Source organism: Drosophila ficusphila, unplaced genomic scaffold (genome assembly GCF_018152265.1).
Source record: "Drosophila ficusphila isolate 14025-0441.05 unplaced genomic scaffold, ASM1815226v1 contig_414, whole genome shotgun sequence".
NCBI lineage: Eukaryota > Metazoa > Arthropoda > Insecta > Diptera > Drosophilidae > Drosophila > Drosophila ficusphila.
Window position 1 is genome coordinate 9,243,200 of NW_025064328.1, and position 19,566 is coordinate 9,262,765.

General features: G+C 42.9%; 2 protein-coding genes across 2 annotated transcripts; one reads left to right on the forward strand and one right to left on the reverse strand.

The window, feature by feature from the left end:
- Positions 1 to 10,109: 10,109 nt before the first annotated feature.
- Positions 10,110 to 15,068, reverse strand: LOC108090540. Its single transcript, XM_017189274.1, has 4 exons — positions 14,941 to 15,068; positions 14,697 to 14,880; positions 12,962 to 14,242; positions 10,110 to 12,507 (listed from the first exon to the last, which is right to left on the reverse strand). The coding sequence occupies exons 1-4, from the start codon at positions 14,994 to 14,996 to the stop codon at positions 10,327 to 10,329; spliced, it is 3,702 nt and encodes a 1,233-aa protein (XP_017044763.1). The 5' UTR covers positions 14,997 to 15,068; the 3' UTR covers positions 10,110 to 10,326.
- A 2,009-nt stretch (positions 15,069 to 17,077) lies between these two features.
- On the forward strand, positions 17,078 to 19,487 carry LOC108090248 (serine protease grass). Its single transcript, XM_017188844.2, has 5 exons — positions 17,078 to 17,157; positions 18,513 to 18,625; positions 18,717 to 18,762; positions 18,824 to 18,978; positions 19,096 to 19,487. Exons 1-5 carry the CDS (start codon positions 17,078 to 17,080, stop codon positions 19,485 to 19,487), a joined length of 786 nt encoding a protein of 261 aa, XP_017044333.2.
- The last annotated feature ends 79 nt before the right edge of the window (positions 19,488 to 19,566 follow it).

The following is a 19,566-nucleotide window of genomic DNA, read 5'->3' on the forward strand; positions in this document are numbered from 1 at the left end:
AAACTTTGCCACTTGGACCACGGGCCCACGGATCCAAGGACCACAAGGATTCGGCGGCCACTCGCCCGAGAAGTTTTCCACTTTTTGTTCCTTTTGCGCTTTTTTTGGCTTTCCTTCCTTATGTTTTTTTTTTTTTTTTTTTTTTTTGCCTTTCCTGCTGTCCGCACATTTTGCGTTATTCCAAAGTTTTTGGGCGAGCTCTGACGCTCCGAAGCCGGAGCTTCTGGCTCCTGGCTGGTTGCTTCTTCCCGGAAAGTTTTATGCGCCTCAAATTGAAATATTTCCATAGAGCTTTGCACACTCTAACGATATGAGGGTACTTTCAACAAATAATTGATCTTGTTGAGTGAAAACATATGCTGAAAGCTAATTAAATTTATTTATCAATAAGACTGTTATAATCTTAGGAAAAAAGGTTATTTCTTACGGTCAGCTACACTGAGTTTTTCAAATTGATTTTACCTGAAAACTATGAAAGCAGAAACCAGAAGCATTTATTTTCTAAATAATTTCGAAACATTCCTTTAAATAATTTCTTGCCTATAAATAAAGCATTCGATTCGGCTGTTTTCATTTGGGTGATTTTTCACTACTTTAGTTTCAGTAATACCAACAAAAATCTGCTTGGAATTTCTTTAGTGTTCATTAACTCAGAGTTATTCCTGGAGTGTTCATTAAAACCGATTCTTTACGATAATTGTATATTTAACCCCCATATGGGGAGACACCACCTTTTAGCTGAGTTACCCCATGCCCCAGATTTGTTTCTTAGAGTATCCCAAGCTCATCCTCCATTAGCCAGATTCCCTTCCATCACTCCTGGCTAATTGCACGCATTGCCACCACTGCCAATTTGGTCAGAGATTCGCCCCGTGACCCCTATAACTTCCCCCGATTTCCAGGGGCACGCGTCGATGCGTAAACCGCGCAATGTGTTATGCATCCCTTGGGCCGACCGAGGAAACCAAAACTAAAACCAATACCTGCGGTCACCCCCATTTCCCCCATCTTACCGTCCGATTCACGGCGTCTATATAGACGAATGCGTGTGTTATTAATCCCAGGCAATCTATTAAAAATGTAAAATGCATGAGGCTCGAGACAATTGCAGTGGCAAGCAGGCGAAAGTCTGTGCGCTGGGGAAATGTCTGAATGTCTGGCGCACCGCACGTAGCCACTAAACAGGGTGGAATACTAGACTCGGGCTGCACTGAGAAAAATACTGCTCTGGGAGAACTAATGGTGAGCTCGAAAACTAAAAAATAAACAAATTTTTAAAATTTATTTCAAGCTCTTCAAATGATGAAGTGCAATAATTGTCTTGATAATAAAATTCGTATAGCTCACGATAACTTTTAAATTCGTTTTTAGGAGGCACAATTCTTAAAAAAAAGGTTGTGAGTGTAAAAATATGTTTAACTTAATTTAATATTAACGAATTTATAGTACTGAAAAAAATCAACCTTTTCTTGTAAAGTATTTATAGGGTTAAGAGTTGAACCTTTCTATAAATCATTTAAAATAAATCGCAGTCCACTAAACAAAGAACACTTCTTAAATTGTTTTACATATATGATTTCTATATAGTGTGTTTCCGAGTGCATAGATGACTTCCAAGGCTCCGGAGACGATCCGTGCGTGCTCGGTGACTGGTGACTGCCGCTCGTCGCTTTCCACTATCCGCTTGCCGCTTTCCACCGAGCGGGAAAGTCAGTCGCACTGTGCAGCGTCTCCGGGTGCTGCATTATTTACGCGACGGTTCTTGTTTATTGATGTTTGTCTGTCTCGGTCGGTGGTTTGAGTTTGGGTTTGAGACCGAAGTCTGGGTGGATCTGGTGGGTCTGGCAGCCGAGTACCTCCGCTGCAGGTCGACGGTTTTGCTTGGCTGGGCAAAGCCCACCCCGGGCTATCGGGCTTACCTTCGCCCGACTTTGGGCGACTTGCCGCCCCACCTGGCCACCGGATCCTCTTCCTTGGGACGCCGTCACACCGAGTGCTTACATATTCATGAGGGTTGCGGCAACAAAGTAGCCAAAAACCTGGGGAAAAAGATGGAAGAGGGCGAACGGAGGGGAAAAGCTAAAAAGGAAATGTCTTCGCATGTATTGCCAAATAAAAATTGCGGTTCAAGTTCGTTGGCTGCGATGAGTCCTCTCGTTACCCTTGTTATCCCTCGGTGATGCAGCCACTCCTGGGAATTGAGCTCCTTCTTTGTTCTTTCTGCTTTCTCCTTTCTTATTTTATTTTTGATATATTTTTTTTGGGCGTCGATCCGTGTACATATTTGCCAATTGCGATGCAGCAATTTGCTGTTTAAATATGCCCGCTTAATTGAGTTTAATTGTGTGTGCGCTAAGTAGCCGGGAATATTTTACGGAAATTTTCAAAACCTCTTGGCCACTAATTTTCTAGCAATCGATATCAAATAACAGGCTTATTCACGGCGGTGGTCGGCAACAAAAGAGCCGAAAAGAGCTTATTAAAATTTATATATTTAAATAGCATTTACCGCCAACAACCACTCGAAAAACCCCTGATATCCAATCCTCGAATCCTTCGCAATTTGTTGTGGCCCAAGGCGGCATAGATGAAAGTTTTCCAACTGCCCCCAAACTCACCCGCACTTTTTGCACATACTTCAGCGCTGAAATTGACAAAGGGGTAGTTGACACACACACACTTACACTTAGTTAGAGGAGGGGGTGGGCAACTAGACAGAAAAAACAATTTCACGGTTATTCCTGGCAAATATGAAAAGTAAAATGTAATAGCCCCAACCTCTGACAAACATGACAACAACTTCAACTCGAACTTTTGTGGGCGAAGTCGCAGGGGGTGGAAGCCACCCCCCAGCGGGATATGGCAGCATCGTAGCTTGTCAAGCGGAAACGGAAGTCAGACACTTACATATGCGCGCGTAACTTTACGCCCATCGTCGTCGATGAGTTGTTGCTGCTGATTTGCTATTTCTCGACTTCCTTTCGGGCGAATACCCTAAAGTAGAAGGGTAATCGAAAATCATATCACTATATAATATAGCTGATTAGGGAACGAACTCTTATGATGGTATGATAACCTAAAACTGTAGTTAACTTAAGGTAAGTATTTTCGTGAGTTCGTAAAATAAAGCAATACACTTAAGATATAGGCAATTTTTTAAAGGAAACATTAACAAATATAGAATATGACCGAAAATTATAGGTAAATAATAGATTATTCAAAAAAGTATTATTAAATATAAATGAACTGTGTCTCTTTCTTCGTTTACATGTAAAATTTTATTTATTATTTTCTACAATTCCCAACTCGTATTTTCAAGAAATCACGGGCTTAGCATTAAAATTAATTTTTATATTCGTTTTATATTTTATTATACATTTTTTTATTATATCTTGGACATGCTAACCACTTATTCCGAAGCTCTTCTGCAACCAAAAACTACGATAGGGTATTTCCAACTAAGCCATTCCGAAACTTATTTCTCCATTGAAATTTTTTCGATTTCGTTTTCCGGATTCGGTTTGGGTGCGGGTGCGGGTGTGGGAGTGGGAGTGGGGGGTTTAGTAGCCGAGGGCATATTTCAACAGTTGCCAGTTATGTTGCTGCTGTCATAATATTGGCATGCATATATCATTCTGACGGTCTATAAAAGTTTCCACACCATACCGAAGGAAAGCGAAGGCAGCTCGATCCAAGGGTTGATTCCAGTTGTCGTCGCACTGTTGCACTTGTCATAGATATGGATGTCCGGGGGGTTTAGGAATGGGGTTGAGTAAATGGGGGTTTTGTCGTTTCATTCCCGCTCTTTGAAATCTAATAAGCCTCGATGGACTATCGCTTATTCCGATCCTAAGTGGTTGATAATAAATTGTTAGTGAAAAATGTGCACATTTCCAGCATGGGGTGCAAAAAATGGGGGAAAGTCATCCCTTTTACGCGACCCAGAGTCATTTGCGGGATTAAAAAGTACGACAAGCCGACAAATCACGATTGAAATTCGCCGGGCAGGCCATTTTATTAGGCACGTCCTCGGACCAGAGACACCTCCAAATCCACAGCCGACGTGCATTTACCTGCAACTCCCCGAGGTAGCGTTTTTATTAATATTTAATGCGAGTTTGGCCAACTTTCCCCTAATCCCCGCACATCAACCCTCATAAAACGCAACTTTTCGCACAACTGACAACTCAATTCAGCATTACTTGAAGCGCAAAAGCCCCAGCATCCCATTTTATTTCCCCCACCCCAGCATCCCAGTCCTCCAGCACGTGCCAAATATTTTTTGGGCCAATCTCTCGCAGACTGCCTCGTTCCTCATGCAAAATTTGCGGACTCCATTAGATGTCACTCCTCTTTGGGCTGCCACTTCTTGCCTTTCTTATTGCGCGACTGCATAACTGTGTAATGAAAAATTTTCCAACATTCGCCATGGCCACGCCCCCTCACCCACGCCTTCGCCCACCGCCCACCGCCCACCGCCCACAGCCAGAATTTCAAGGGTGTCCTGGCGTTCCTGGGTTTTTCGTGTCCTTTTGTCACCCCCTCGAACGGAAACTAAACATAAATCATAAATATTTTAAAGTTTCAAATTACCAGTGGCAAAAACAATCAATGCAGCCAAACCACCACCCACAGCCCCGCCCACTTGTCCACATCGCCCAAGGCCTTTTTGAGGCGTTCCCCAAGCGGTGTCACACAGCTGTCAACATTTGGCAAAAAGGATAAAGCCGGCTGGCTGGAAAGGGGGAGGTGTTGGGTGGAGGGGACAGCGCAATCAGCGCTAATCTAATGAGTGTCGCTGTTGCATGTGGCAAGTGTAACTAGAGCATTGTGCGCCATTGTTCAGCAGGTGTTTTTCAGGTCCCAAATGAAATGACAAAGTGCGTTTCCCTCTGCAGATACAGAGTTACAAAATTATAATGTAGTTCCAAGCAGTTTTTAAAAAGGGAATCTAATTTTAAACTCAAAACCGTTTTTAATTAAGTTTAAATATGAAAAAAAAAACTTTAGCTTAAATTATGATGAAGGAAAAATGCATTTCTATCATTTTTGTAGATTCAGATATAATATTTATTTAAAGAACTTCATTTAAAGTTAATTGTTAAAATGGTTAAATAAGTTCTAAACTAATAAAAAACTGTACAGATATGTATAATCATAATGTTATCAAAAAAAATCTGCGTGTAATTATGAATGATCTTGATTTACAATGGCTTTTATGTACTAAATCCAACTGGCAGGAGTAAATGCTAACCAAATTGTAAATGCTGTAAGTATAAAAAAATAAATAACAATAATAATAATAATCATCTGATATGTCTGTGCTAAAATATGGTACATATTATACAAAGCAGTTTTCATGGACTTGTAAAACATTTAAATGAGCAATAACAGTATTTTGCTCAGTGTGCTCGTGGCAGTTATGAATACTGCAGGATGCCAAAATGACGTCTTGTAACTTCTCAAGTATGTAACGGGGCTTTTATGTGCAGTTACCGTTACTGTTGGCAACAGGAAAGGGAGTTGGAGGATCCGGCAGAAGAGCCAAAGAGACAGCCGCCTGTCCCATTCAGCCGTCATATAAAAATAATTGTTTGCCAGCGCATTCATTACCCATGACAGCCTGCGATCCTTGCCAAGGATATTAAAAATGCAATTTCTGGCCAAAAAAAATAAAAACAAAAAACAAAAAAGGGAGAAAGGGGGGAAGGGGTAAAGGGAAAAGTGCGTCGCCCGCCGCAATTCGTGTGCATTTGCAAATTGGTTCGCTGGGCGGATAAGGACAACTCGAGTTGCAATTCCATTTAACGTCTCATCATTTACCGACTTGGGAGCGGACATCAAATTAAACGCTCGAAACGCAATAAACATTAATAAAAATGGGAATCAAGGTGCTGCATCCAGATGGGAATGGCATGGAAATGCCTCATAAACAAGTCCATCAAATAAAGTGCACACAGACGGGCCAAATTTTTTGTGCTCCGCGACCATCGGTGACTTTTGGCGTAAAAACCGCAGCACAGTATTAACAATGACGCATGGAGCACCCGCACAGACACACACAGAGATACCCAGACACGCACCCACACACCCATACAGGCCAAACAGACACACACATGCACGAGGAGCAGACTATCAAATTTTAATACGCCATCCTGGCCGTGCCTTTATTTCATAAATTTTTAATGAAATTAAGCGGCAAAGCTTTTTGGGTTTTCGGGTTTCTGCCGCTGGTGTCTGAGTGTGGCCAGAGTATTTCGAAATAAATCATAAAGAGTGAAATACATAAGTAAGCACAGGACATCCAGACGGACGAACATTGTTTGCATACTTTTTTAAATGGTTTTCCAACTTTCCGCTTTCGTTTTTCGTTAACCGCAACTAAAAGTGCGCCCTGTTAAATTATGAATTAAGCGGTTTTATACGGTTATACATACATATGTATATATATATACATATATATGCACACAGCACACATACAGGATTTGGTCTTTTGTTTTTAATGAGTGCGACTGCAGGGGCTTGAATTTTTAAAAAGGTCAACTAGAATACAATGGGAGCTTCCGGGAAATCCAACTAAAGGTGCAAAATAACTGAAAAGTTTACGTGGTATTTGATTAACGTGGTATGCACACTACTTAATGTGAGGTATATTATTTATACGAATGTAGAGGGGTCACCAAACTTTTTCTAACAATTGTTGAACTGTTGAATGACTCAGGTCTTTAAATACTCTAAACAGAGAAATAAAATCGAGATGGCTTAGTTTTAAATGCATTTGTATAATTAGGCGATAAGAACTACAACCAAGATACAACTTATTAAAGATTGTAAAATATTAATTGATGTCACGACTATCGCGATCACGACTCACGCACCCCTCTCTAAATCCGATCCCCAAATGCACCCCAAAAAGTATGCAACGCGAAACAAAACGAAAAAAGGATAAAAAGTAAGACAACCCCCAGAAACCGGAGGACATGGCTGCCATATGCGAAATCAAAAGTTGTTTATGACTCAATTTGTAGTTTTGAACATGAATTATTGCAGCTGTGTGAGGGGCGTACCAAAAAAGGACTTATAGAGAGAGGGGAAGGAGAAGGCAAAAACAAAAAAAAAAAAAAAAACCGAAATCGGCAAACACGAATATGTGCTGCACACAAATTTCGGATGAGGAAAAACTAATTTCGCAAAGAGGAAATTAAATATGGCAAAGTTTGACATATGACAGATTTCTCGTTGTTGTTGCAGCTGCTCTTGCCGCTTGTTTCGATTTTATATTCATTTGTGCATGCGAATAATTGAAACATTTCTGGTGGCAAACATGCAAATTTCAATTTCAATTTGCAACGAAACAAAGACTCAACTCAACTCAACTCAGCTCAGCTCAGTGGATATATTCTCGGCAGGACAAGTCAGGTGAAGAACACTTTTTGACAGGACAAAGTGGAATTATTTGAACTGTTGTCATCCGATATAATGCCTTCTGAGTCGAAATCCCTCTCCATTTCATTTCGCTCGGTCTCATTTCATTTCATTTCATTTGGTTTCGTTTCGCATAGTTTGCTTTGTGTTTCGTCTGCTGGCCAATTTCGCATATTTTTACAACTTTAGCTCGGCACTTAATTTAGTCAATAACATGCAAATGATTCGCCCAGAGTCTAATTGGAAACGCAACTCAGCAGTCTGCGAAGTCGGCAGACTGCAACTTTTTCCCAGTTCGCCGCTCCAAGTCGCGACTCTCCGCCGGAATCCGCATTAAAAGCTGCGGTGCGTCAAACTTATAATCAAGAGGGGATTTCCGGCCAGGGACGTGAACTGGAGAGGGGCCACATGGACGTGGACGTGGATGGGGGCCAATTCGAAGGGAGGAGCCCAAAGACTGATGAGCTACAGCGTTTCTGCATTTCATCACTGCTCCTTGACTAGTGACTAGGTTCGCGCACAGAGGGAATACACTGGAAAAAAGATACCTTAAAGATTTTGAAGATTTCAAATAAATATTGTCTTTTAGGAAAGAAAACTAAATATTTCCCAGAAGTTATATCTTTAAGAAAATGTCTATGTTGTACCATTATGATATAAAAAGGTAATGAAAATCGATTTGGATTAACATTAAAGCATTTATAAACGAACAGCCTGAGATGGTAAAACAATCGATGAGCAATAAGGCGTTTTGTCCTAAACTTTATAATGTTAGGTTCTATGAAAAACAATGTGGAAATATGTTTTAAACCATGCTTAATATACTTCCTGGTTATTTCAAATTTTTTAAAAATATATATTATATAAAAAAGAAAAAAAAAGAACATTATTTATTTTTTTCTAAACATGAATTTGTTAATTTTTTGTAAATGCCTTCCCATCGTTGTTTCCCAGCCCTTGTGAATTGGTTTATGGTTTTACTTCTATTCTGAAAACCTTTTCTTTTGGATGACAGAAAATACCCTTCTTGTTTTGCAGTGTCCTAAGTGCCATGTGCAGTCGCTGCCAAGGATGCTCACATTCTTCATCATCAAGTGCTGCTCAGTTGCACGTCTGTGATATGACTCGGTTATTCGGCTGCGGTTACGATTCCTCCCTCCCCTCCGCACCGTTTCCCTTCCCGAGTTTTCCCTGTTTGCCTGGCAGTCTGTCTGTCAGTCTTGGGTTTTTCTCCTTGCTATTTGGTTGCTCAGTATGGGTTTCGGTTCTTATTTCGCAGGAGTAGCACAAGTAGCAGCAGCCCAGAAATACACACAATGGCGCGACACTCTGTTGACACATTCCGCTGACAAATGGCCATAAGTGTATAATTGGATAAGAACTAAGAGGCCGTGGGGGATCCCCCTAATTCCCGCCCAGCAATTCCCAACCGAAACGAACGAACGAACGAACGAACGAACGAACGAACGAACGAACGAGCGAACTCTTTTATGCAAACGCACTCGGAGGCCATTCAATCAAATTAGCGTGCGAGCGCAATCACCGGGCGAACAAACTAATATCTCTGGCCAGAATGCTTCATGGCTCACTACTTATCGCTTAATCACATCACAGGAGCGATGTTACGATGGCTGGGCATCGCGGCTTCGGTATCTGCATAAAACATTTAGCAACATCAAATCGTTACTCGCCCATCCACACACATCAAAGCCAATCAAAATGGCATTTCAATAATATCAGAGCCGCACAATCGCATCAGCAGGGGGGTATTTTCTGCAGCAGAGGGGGGAGGAAAAGGGGGTGGAGATCCCGTTGTAATGGAGCGCGCATATTTCGGTTCGATTGTGGGTGGGCGTCTATGCTTGAGTGTGTGTGAGCTTATGAGTCAGTGAACAGCTGTGTGTGTGTGTGAACACATCAATGATTCGTTCACAAATATTACAAGCTTGAGCTCACTCACTCACTCACACACATAAGCTCACACAGTTAGAAAGAGAGGGACAGTGCGTGGTAGACAGAGACAGTGCGACCGAGTTGAGGCTGGCGGAAATTGTGTCAAAGGATACTTTCGCTTTCCCCCGAAAATGTGTCCTTGTCCAAATGTACGAGGATATCGCCCAACGGGTGGCGAGTTGTGGGTGGCGGGGGGAGGGAGGATGTGGGCGCGTCATAAAGATATTGACAGGCCCATAAAGATAACCGTTGTGGATTGTGAATGGCATGTCAAGGAAGAAATTAGGCGGTGTTCTCATTCATGCTTTCACTTTCACGGGGTATTCTTAACTGGGGGAAGTTCTACTTGTGTAAGAAGGGACTCTTGCTTGGATTTCTGCGAAACAAGATCTTATAAATATGATCAATAACAAATTATTCTGAAAGGAAATACGAGTCATAAATCTAGTTCGAACCAAATAAGATCGAAATTAAATTTTCAAATTTATAGGATAAACTATAGTGTTGTAACTCTAGTTAAATCTTAATTCTTGAAAATTTAATTACAAAATAAACATCTAAGTTTATATCATTTTTTTTAATGTTTATTAAAAATTAAATTAAATACTTAACCCAGATAACTTAACGTTTTTTATTATACGTGTATTATATTGAACACTCGTATGTACAAATATTGTAAAGCTTTAATTGAACATTCAGACTATGTTTTTTGAAATAAATAACTTTTTAACTAAATTGTTTAGAGTCGTCCTTTAATTTTATTAACAGTACTTTTGAACAGGCTGCGTTATATATAATAATAAAAAGTATTTAATTAGAAGTAAGAAGGTCTTCGTGCAGCTGATTTTTAAAAGGCCACTACAATTTTGTTACATTTAAATTTTGATCCAGCTTATCGGCTCAGCCTTCGCATGTTTTTAAAGGACATGATCTTCGGATGGACTAGATCTATTCACCTTCCTCTTTTTCGTCGCAGTTGCAGCACTTCTTCTTCTTCTTCTCGGGAACAGGACAACTTTCATCCATACTCACAGGATCCGCCAGCGGAAACTGTTTGTTGAAAAATGGCTTGGGACCATTTTCCGCGGGATAATCTGAAGTTATGCGAGCCTTGCAAGGAACACACTCGGCCTTCTGGGCACCACTTGCGCCCTTGGCACCACCTGCACCACCGGTAGCACCTGGACCACAACCACCAGCGGCTCCAGCTGCTACACCTGCACCACCGGCACTACCAGCACAACATCCACCACCTGCATTACCGGCAGCACCTGCACCACCTGCTCCGCCGGAACCACATAGGCCACTTGCACCACCGGCACCACCGAAGGGATAACGCTGAGGCTGACTCGCCGCACCACCGGAGCAATCGCAGTCGTCCTGGACCACAGTAGGTCGATTCGTGCCCACCGAGTGGGTGGGAGCGTTAAAGGAGTCCTCTCCGTTGGTTAAGCCACCGCAATGGGGACATATGAAGTTGTTTTGCGGTGGTGGTGCTGCTCCTTTTCCTTGACCACCCGAACAATCGCAGCCGTCGGCAGCTGCATATTGTTGCTGTTGCTGTTGCATTTGCGATTGAACACATTCCGCGATGGGATCCTGCGGCTCATTCCCCTGGCCACCGCAACCGCACTTGTCCTGCGGATTATCCGGGCAATCCTCATTGCCGCAACCTTCGCATCCCGAATTCCCTTGGGTGGAGTTCCGGCCTGAATCGGGGCATTCCTCCCCTGCTTTATCAGACACCGGAAAGTAGTGCTCCTCCTTTGTTTGATCCTCATCCTGACCCTCATCCTTATTATCCTCCTGGCAACCGCAGGCTCCTTCGGACTTCTGACTCTTCAGTTGCTTAGAGCAATCCTGGGGCTCTGTCTTCTTTGCACAATCCTGTCGCTCCTTTTCCTTTTGCTGCTGGAGAAGAAACTCCCTAAGCTGCTCCTTCTGCTGCTGCATGCAATCCTTTTGCTTCTGCTGCTGTTGCATCTGCTGCTGTTGCTTCTCATCCATTCCACACTCGCAATCAGCATCGCTTTTGGGTTTCTCCACTGGTTTCTGCTCCTGGTAACAAGGGCAGTCTGGATCGTGATGAGTTTGCTGCTGCTGCGATCGAAAGGATTTCTGCTGCTGCAGTGGCTGTTCTGCTTCTTTTCCGCAGGTGCAACAAGCACTCGCTCCCTGTTGTCCTTGCTGTTGTGGCGGCTGCTTCGGTGGTCCGCAGATTCCACAACTCGCAGCACTTGGAGCGCCAACTGCTCCGGCGGATTTCTGTTGAGATCGCTCCCGTTGTTGCTCCTGCATTCGGGCTCCTGCTCCACATGCGCAATCATCTCCTGGAGCTCCCTGTTTGTGCTGCGATTGCTGCATTTGAGCTTTGGTTGCCTGCTGCTTCTGGGATCCACAGATTCCACAACTTGCTGCACTGGGAGCTCCCACTGCTCCAGGGGACTTCTGTTGCGATCGCTGTTGTTGTTGCTCCTGCATTCGTGCTCCTGCGCCACATGCGCAATCATCTCCTGGAGATCCTGTTTGGTTTTGAGCTTTAGTTGCCTGCTGCTTCTGTGACCCGCATATTCCACAACTCGCTGCACTTGGAGCTCCAACTGGTCCGGGGGACTTCTTTTGAGATGGCTGCTGCATCTGTGCTCCAGCTCCACATGAGCAGCCTTGCTGCTGCGCACGAGATTGCTGGGTTTTTATTTGCGATGGCTGCTGCTGTGCTCCAGAGCCACACGAGCATGTTCCTCCGCCTGGTTGTCCTTGTTGCTGCTTTTGGGCGATGCCACAAGAACATCCATCAGCCTGCTGCTTCTGCTGATCACAATTTGTGGAACTCTGACCAGCCATGGTTACTGAGGATTTGTTGGCTGCCGAGGGATCAGGACAACCGCAGGATTTCTTCGAGGGTTCCTCCTCCATGTAAGCCTCACTGGTAATGATGTACTCCTTTTTGCCAGAGGACCCAGCTGCACCTGCCTGACACTTGCAGCCCTCGTCGAGATCGTCGGTCAAACTTATTTCTTTTCCGTACTTGCAGAGGAACTCGATGACCACGCCGCAGGTCCAGCCGTAACCCACTGGAGTATTCTCTGAGCCACCTTCTCCGGAAGTGCCGAATTCCTCGCAATAATACTGGAAAAGAGGAGGAAAACGGTTTACGAGATGGCCATTTTAGACGGAATACTTTGTAAAGGCCGAGACTATAGTGACAGACTGTGAAACCTGAATGACAATATAATACAAGTAAAACTTGATCAAAATGTATGAAATTTGTATAAAAGATAATTGTGTAATTGGTATAAAGAAAAAGCGAACAAAACTGTACCACCTATATATAATATAGTTAGGTAAAAGTTCATTTAAGTTTAATTTACTGTAACGTTCGTAATACAAATTAAGTATTATATATAATGCAAAATTGATCATATTATAAGAAGGCATACATGTAAGCAACAGAAACGAACAACTTACTATTACTTTACTTTAATATTTATCATACAACACAAATTTCCCCCCCCAACTTTTAAGGTTACAATAAAATTCTTATAAAAATTAAATCTTCATTATACTCAGAGGAGTGACTTACCTTCTCGAACATAAAGCTCTCGTGCTTGTAGGCCGCATAATTGGACTTGACCCACCGGTGTGCCCATCGTTTCGACATGGCCTTGGACTCCCGTGTGCCCAGATTTTCCAATCCCTCGACAACGAGGAACACCATGGGCGGAAAGACATTGGGGTAGTCCCACTTCTGGCCCGACTCCTTGTTCATCGTGTAGGGTACTCCACCGTACTGCTTATCCAAATCGTTGGTCTTGATGTACTGCATCACTCCCTTGGAAACCTTTTCGGTATCCACCAAAGGAAAGGCCCTCGCCCACAAAGGAGCGAAGTTGGTGCAGCAGAAGTAGTTGCGGGACTTCCTATTGACCACATCGTAATCCAGCCAGATGCCAGCCTGCTCGTTCCACAAGCAATCCCGAATGGCCTTCACCAATAAGCAAGCTCGATCCTGGTACTCCTCCGCTTTTTTGGTGTTGCCCGCCTTGCGATGGAATTCAGCCAGGATCTTGCCACTCCTGAAAACGATTGCATTTAATTCCACGGGCACAATGGCTGAGGTTTTGGTGTCCTTGGGGGATCCTTGATTGGAGCCCTCGGAGGAAACAATCCAACGGGAGCTGAGCTCCGTTCCCGATTCAGCGGCCGACTTTAGTTCGGTGTAGACGAGCTCCCGGGACATAGCACCCTTGAGTTGAGCCACGCACTGCAGATCTTCTCTGTAAGCTTCGGGTCTTGGTCCTGCGGAGGAGTCCCTGTATTGGTACATGGTCCTGCCCTTCACCTGGATGGAGTGTTTGCTCGTGAAGGACTGGTACTCGGTTTCCAGCAAGGGAAGCGATGCAATGCCATAGCCCTCATCCTTGGTCACCTCCACATAGGCCTTCACCATCATGATCAGAAGCGGAGGGTTCGTGCGTCCCGAGCAGTAGATCCTGCCACATCCTGGCACAAATCCGTATTCCTTAACCAGCGAGAGATAGTTGTCGATCATTCCGCGGGCTGTTGAGTGCATGCCACATTGCAGCAAACCGCGAACAATCCAAAAGGAGTCCCAGTAGCGATACTCCCTGCACTCGGAGGAAGGAACTATGAAGGGATTCGGTACGTAGATAATGGAGTAGTGATCGGGGTTCTCCTTGACTTCTTCCTTCACCCTCCGACCCAAGTGCTTCCAAATTCCGTTGACATCCGAACCGAATTTCTTTATTTCGGGATCGCAGATCTTCCCGAGAAACGAAGGTTGGGCCTTCCAGTCAGGAGGATACCAGGGTTCCAACTCCGAGCCAGGCTCATTAAAGTGTTTCTAGCCAAGAGAATGACACGTTTATTAATAACGAGTTTACAACTGTAACTTAACTTTAAGGAGATTTATATGATTATTATCTTTTAATAATGTTATAAGCATTAAAATTATTTCTATAAAGAATTCGTTGTCTAACCTAAAGAAATAAACTTATGTACCTCCTTTTCTCATGAAATAAAAATGTTATATAGTCATTCGATATTTGAAAGAAGTTTAAAGTTAGAAATTGTTCTTATCAATATTTAAATTAAATTTTTAAGGTATTCGGCATTAAGTTTTCCATTAAAATCATTTTCAAAAGTCTTAAAAAATATCGGGCTTGAAATAAATGAAATGATGAAACTAAATTGCAAAATATATATTTTTTAAAGCCCTGAAGAATTTCTGTTTCTCTAACAGTGTCCGGAGGGTGGGCAAGGAATCTCAATTTAAAATCTCAATTTTTTTGATTTACCTCGACAAACATTTTGAGGAACCTCAGGGAGCCATCGTTCTTGCGGCAATTGCTGAACATATTGAAGTCAGCCATCGTTTGGCTGGGTGTAAAAATGCAGCTCATGTCGACGAAGTGTTTGCAGTCGGGGAACATATTGGATCGCTGGACAGCATCTAGCAAGGGACCCTCGCAGAAAACAGTCCTGAAACCAAATTATTGGCATTCAGGAAAAAACAAGGAGCCAGGACCGCGAAGGACTCACCTGTTCTCCCCGCCAAGAGTCTGTGCGCCGCAGTGGCATTTATTTGCCATCTTCATGCACAATTTTTCAGTGTTTTATGCGAAGGCCAAGCTGAGTGACTGATAAACAGGCAAAGTCATGACTTTCCCCGAAAACGGAATCCCAGGCGACTGGGGTTCGGGGCATAAATCAAAATACCGAACAGCCAGCCTCTGTTATATTGACCATTAAAGCAAATTTGTCGACATTTGCCATTAAGAGTCAACAATGCTCGGCCATAAATCAGCGTAAATAGACAGGAAGCGCCTGCGAATCCTCAGCTCCTTCCAGGGCAACACATTTATTTTAAATTACCATAAATGCCCCTGACCGAAAACGAAACCAAAACAAGAGCAGCGTGGCGAACTTTGCCTAAAAGCTATTGGCCTCTGTGTCCATTTGTAATTTCCAGACAATTTATCAAACCAGCAAAAGGTGGCGACGGGGGAGGCCAAAAGCCAGAAGTCGGAATGGAAATGGAAATGGCGCAGAAAATGCGCTTCAAGTGGCCATGGCCATGGCCATCGAATCAATGGATGGACGGCCGGGAGATTTGAGTTCAAGTAAAGTAAAAATTCTTCGATTCCTGGACAATCAATTGAACCGAGGAGGATGAGATGGTGGGCAATCAGCCGCGGGCGCGGCACTTCATAAATTCCTTCGCCGAATCCACTTCAATGCAAGTTTTTGGCATCGGCATCTTTTGGGGAAACTTCTCAAGAAGGAGAAAACGAGGAAGCACGGAAATTAGCCTTGTCGCATTCGCATTCTCTGTCGTCTGCAAAGTTTCAATTGAATTTTCGTCCGGCAAAAAAAGTGCTGCAACTTAAACTTTACGCCGTGTTCGAGAACAGATCCGCCAAATAATTAATTTTGCATATGTGAAAGCGCTGGCCAGAGGATGTGCAAAGGGAATCCCGTCACTTGTCCTGACACTTGACCCGATGGCAATGTGATCAACTTAACAAGTCTTGTAAAGCGAATCGCAGGCGCAGTGCGCTGAAAAAAATAGATCGAAAATGTGCCATTTTAAGCTGGGAAAAAAGTAGAGCTTGGATATCCAGTAACTAAATCAGATATCAGAAAACTTTTAGCTTCAGCTCCAATTCCTCATAATTTATGTTTTAGCTAAGATAGTAATCTTTATTTATCTTCGTTTAAATTTTTTGTTAGGGAAGGTATTATTAATATTTTTGTAATAATAAAAGCGGAAACTATTCAGACATTTTCCATTATTAAAAGACCTTTGATGTTCGGGAAAAAAATAAGTTGGGAATTATAAGAAGCTCAGTATGAGTGGAAATAATATAGAATATTTAAACGGCTCAGGGTACCAAATATCGCTCTTAGTCTTGCACAAAGTTTTCCATTCACAAAAATATATTTCTTCTTGTTGGTAATGATTTTCACAAACTCATTCAGCATTTCCTTTTTTCCAGTGTAGCTGCATTCCTTGTCAGCGTCATTCGCAGTCGCAGCTAATTGAGTATTCTTCCTTAAGTGGACACAGCCGCCGCTGGCGCCTTTCAGCCTCATTTGCAGGCCCGCACATAAATCAATAAGTTGCATTCGGCCTTAAATTAATTAAAAAGGAAATTCGCAAAGAGCAGCGAGCGGATTTTTATCCTCTTTTTTCCGCCTGGTGGTAAATGCAGTCCTTATAGTTGGAGTCTCTGCTTAAACACTCCGCCAGCTGACAGCAATCAATCAAAAATTGCACTGGCCTTAGCGCGACGGGTGGTGCCGGATGTATCACGTCCAAAAGCCACCCGAAGGCCACCCGGAACCACCCAAAAATCACCCGAAAGCCACCCGAAAGCCACCCACTTCCACGCGAAGGAGCAGGAGCATGATAAATTGTCAACACGCTGACGTTTGTCTGCAGCGATTTAAAAACTACTTAAAATGTAAATGTTGTTCCCTGTTGCTGCTCCACTCGTGTTGCTGCTGTGTTTGGGTTTTATGCACACGTCGCGCAGCGTAGACTGCGAAAATCATGTTGTTGACTTTGAAAAAATATGTGTAAAAATGCGCTATTGTAAATAACAGAGCATAAACCCCGGCGCGAAGAAGGAGGGTGAGCTCCTAGTTGACTGACTGTCTGAGGGAGAGTGATGACATGGCGATGTCAACAGCAGCAAGAACTGCTGCTGCACGCCGGCAACAGCAACATCAACATCTAGCCGTCGCAGCAACAATGTATGAAGATGCCACGCCTCCTGTGATTGCATTTTTACACTTGTCATTTGGATTTGGTGCCACCTTTGTTTGCCTTCGCACTTTGTCGTCTAGTGTTTGAAGTTTGCCCCCGTGGAACATGAACTTTTGCCGCAGCAACGTCCTGCTGTTTCCCTCGAGTTGGAGCTACTCCAAATGAGTTATAAATTCGGCTGTCAAGTATTTTGACAAGTGATTAATTGAAATCGACTCGGGAAGTTAATACAGTTGATAAGCTGGCACACACACTTGTATTCCAGTCGGGGGAAAGAGGAAGTGGGCTGTCAATCAGCCTGCCCCTCATCCAACATCCTTGGATCATTTGCTGATGAGCTAAACTTTGACCGGGTCAGAGATCAAACAAAAGGGGCTAAATACTAGAGGCCAAGCCGCAGACGCTCAAATTAAGCAGAAGTCTAGTTAAACAGAAAAGTTTCGACCCCATCCAAGCGATAGACATCTCCCTCTGCCCTTCAAGTTGAACACTTAAATTGTTAGTTGGCTGATAAGCCGCCAGCCGACTGCCGTCTGCCCGTTGCCCCGCCCCCTTTTTCGGTCGAAGTGGGCGTATATAACATTTTTATTTATATCACTATTTTTTATACGATGGCAGGAGGAGGGTGGAACCCAAAACCGAACGGAACACGCGCCACATGCCAGCGACAAACAAATAAATAAAATTCCTTTTCGGCATAGAAAGAGGAACACCCCCGCACATTGAAGGTTTTTCCGAGGGGTCAACACTGCAGAAGTGTGTGTGTTTTACAAGTCTATTAACTTGTGGCGCTTATCTTATGCTGACAGCAAGTTTTTCACTTTGCCGAAGTTTCGGTCCGGAAAACGCAACTTCCTCTTTCGGGAAGGTTGGGAAATCCTAGGAGCAACAAGGGAAGTTTTCGGGGCAGTTCTGATGTCAATCATTTGTTGATCATTTTTCTTTCAGGCCATGCATAATATATAGCCACCATTTGTAGATGACCACAACTGTGTCACTGAGTTCAGAGAAAGCAAATAATCATATTTATTGGGCGCTTGTATGATTTTGTTGATGATAGGGAAAAAATGTATACAGTATACAATGCTATCAACTGGTGACTTTTCTCAAGAAATCATTATTCTTTCCGGGCAATTTAAAATGTGTATATACATTGCAATGCAATAAAATATATGTAAACGCAATCATTGACATTAATGTGTATTCAGTGCATGGTTTTATAAAACTCAGTTGTATTCTGCTGTTTTAACTGAGATGTTCTCCGCGATCGGTTTGCTGACTATATCAGCAGTTGTATTTTTGGAAGTGAAGTATCTGCCACGTTACTGGACACTGGATGTAGACCATCGTATCACACGAGAGTCATTGGTGGTCATAATGCCCAGCGATCTCCTTGGATGGCATATTTAATTCGAAATGGAGCCTTTGCTTGTGGTGGCTCTCTAATTGCATACCGTAAGTATTTAGAGTTCGTTTTTCAAATAAAATATTTTTACTTTTAATTTGATTATTTTTAAACATTTTTATTATTTCATCTTCCTTTCAGGCTTTGTTCTAACCGCTGGCCATTGTACACAAATTTACGACAACTTGTATGTTCGGAAATATTATTATCTTCTTTGATTCTTTCATTAAAATCTTTTTTTATTATAGATATGTAAGGTTAGGGGAATACGATTCCTCAAGACGAACGGATGGTAGGACTAGAGATTACCGAGTTGTTTCCATTCATCGCCATGACAATTACATAAGTTTTCATCACGATGATATTGCAATACTTAAATTGGATCATGCAGTGGCCTACAGTGGTAATATAAATATTTCATATATATAATTTATCTATTTATGATTCAACAAATAAATCTATATTATTCATTATTTAAAGGATATATTAATATATTCAATTTTCCCGCTTTCTTTTACAGCCTTTATCAGACCAATCTGTATTTTAACAAACCCCGGATTCCAGTCGGTCGCAGACAGGATTCAGGACTTTACCTTAACCGGATGGGGTCAATCCGCCCACTACTACCAAATGCCCACGACGCTTCAGCAGATGTCCCTCCGCCGGGTTGATCGATACTATTGCAGTGCTCCGAGCAATACAATATGTTGCAGCAATCCCTCGAAATTTGCCTGCTTTGGGGACTCGGGAAGCCCACTGGGAGCCCTGATGAGATACGGAAACCATAAAATATTTGTTCAATTCGGAGTCACCAGCTCTGTGACGGGAAATTGTGATGGCTATAGCACATATACCGATGTCACGAGTTACATGCCCTGGCTTCTGAGAACCTTGCGCGCAAATTGGAGCTGATTAATGGGAAAAGATACTGTAATATTAAAAAATTTTGATGAACAATGTTTTTTTTTAGAACCACATAATGGTTTATTTG

Excerpts from the sequence above, each read along its gene's own strand:
- LOC108090540 (XM_017189274.1), bottom strand. The coding sequence starts at position 14,996 with ATGAAGATGGCAAATAAATGCCACTGCGGCGCACAGACTCTTGGCGGG. Across the intron at positions 14,881-14,940 it reads ACTCTTGGCGGGGAGAACAG|GACTGTTTTCTGCGAGGGTC; the intron begins GTGAGTCCTTCG and ends ATTTGGTTTCAG. Across the intron at positions 14,243-14,696 it reads TCCTCAAAATGTTTGTCGAG|AAACACTTTAATGAGCCTGG; the intron begins GTAAATCAAAAA and ends TCTCTTGGCTAG.
- LOC108090248 (XM_017188844.2), top strand. The coding sequence starts at position 17,078 with ATGGCGATGTCAACAGCAGCAAGAACTGCTGCTGCACGCCGGCAACAG. Across the intron at positions 18,626-18,716 it reads TGGCTCTCTAATTGCATACC|GCTTTGTTCTAACCGCTGGC; the intron begins GTAAGTATTTAG and ends TCTTCCTTTCAG. Across the intron at positions 18,979-19,095 it reads TCATGCAGTGGCCTACAGTG|CCTTTATCAGACCAATCTGT; the intron begins GTAATATAAATA and ends TTTCTTTTACAG.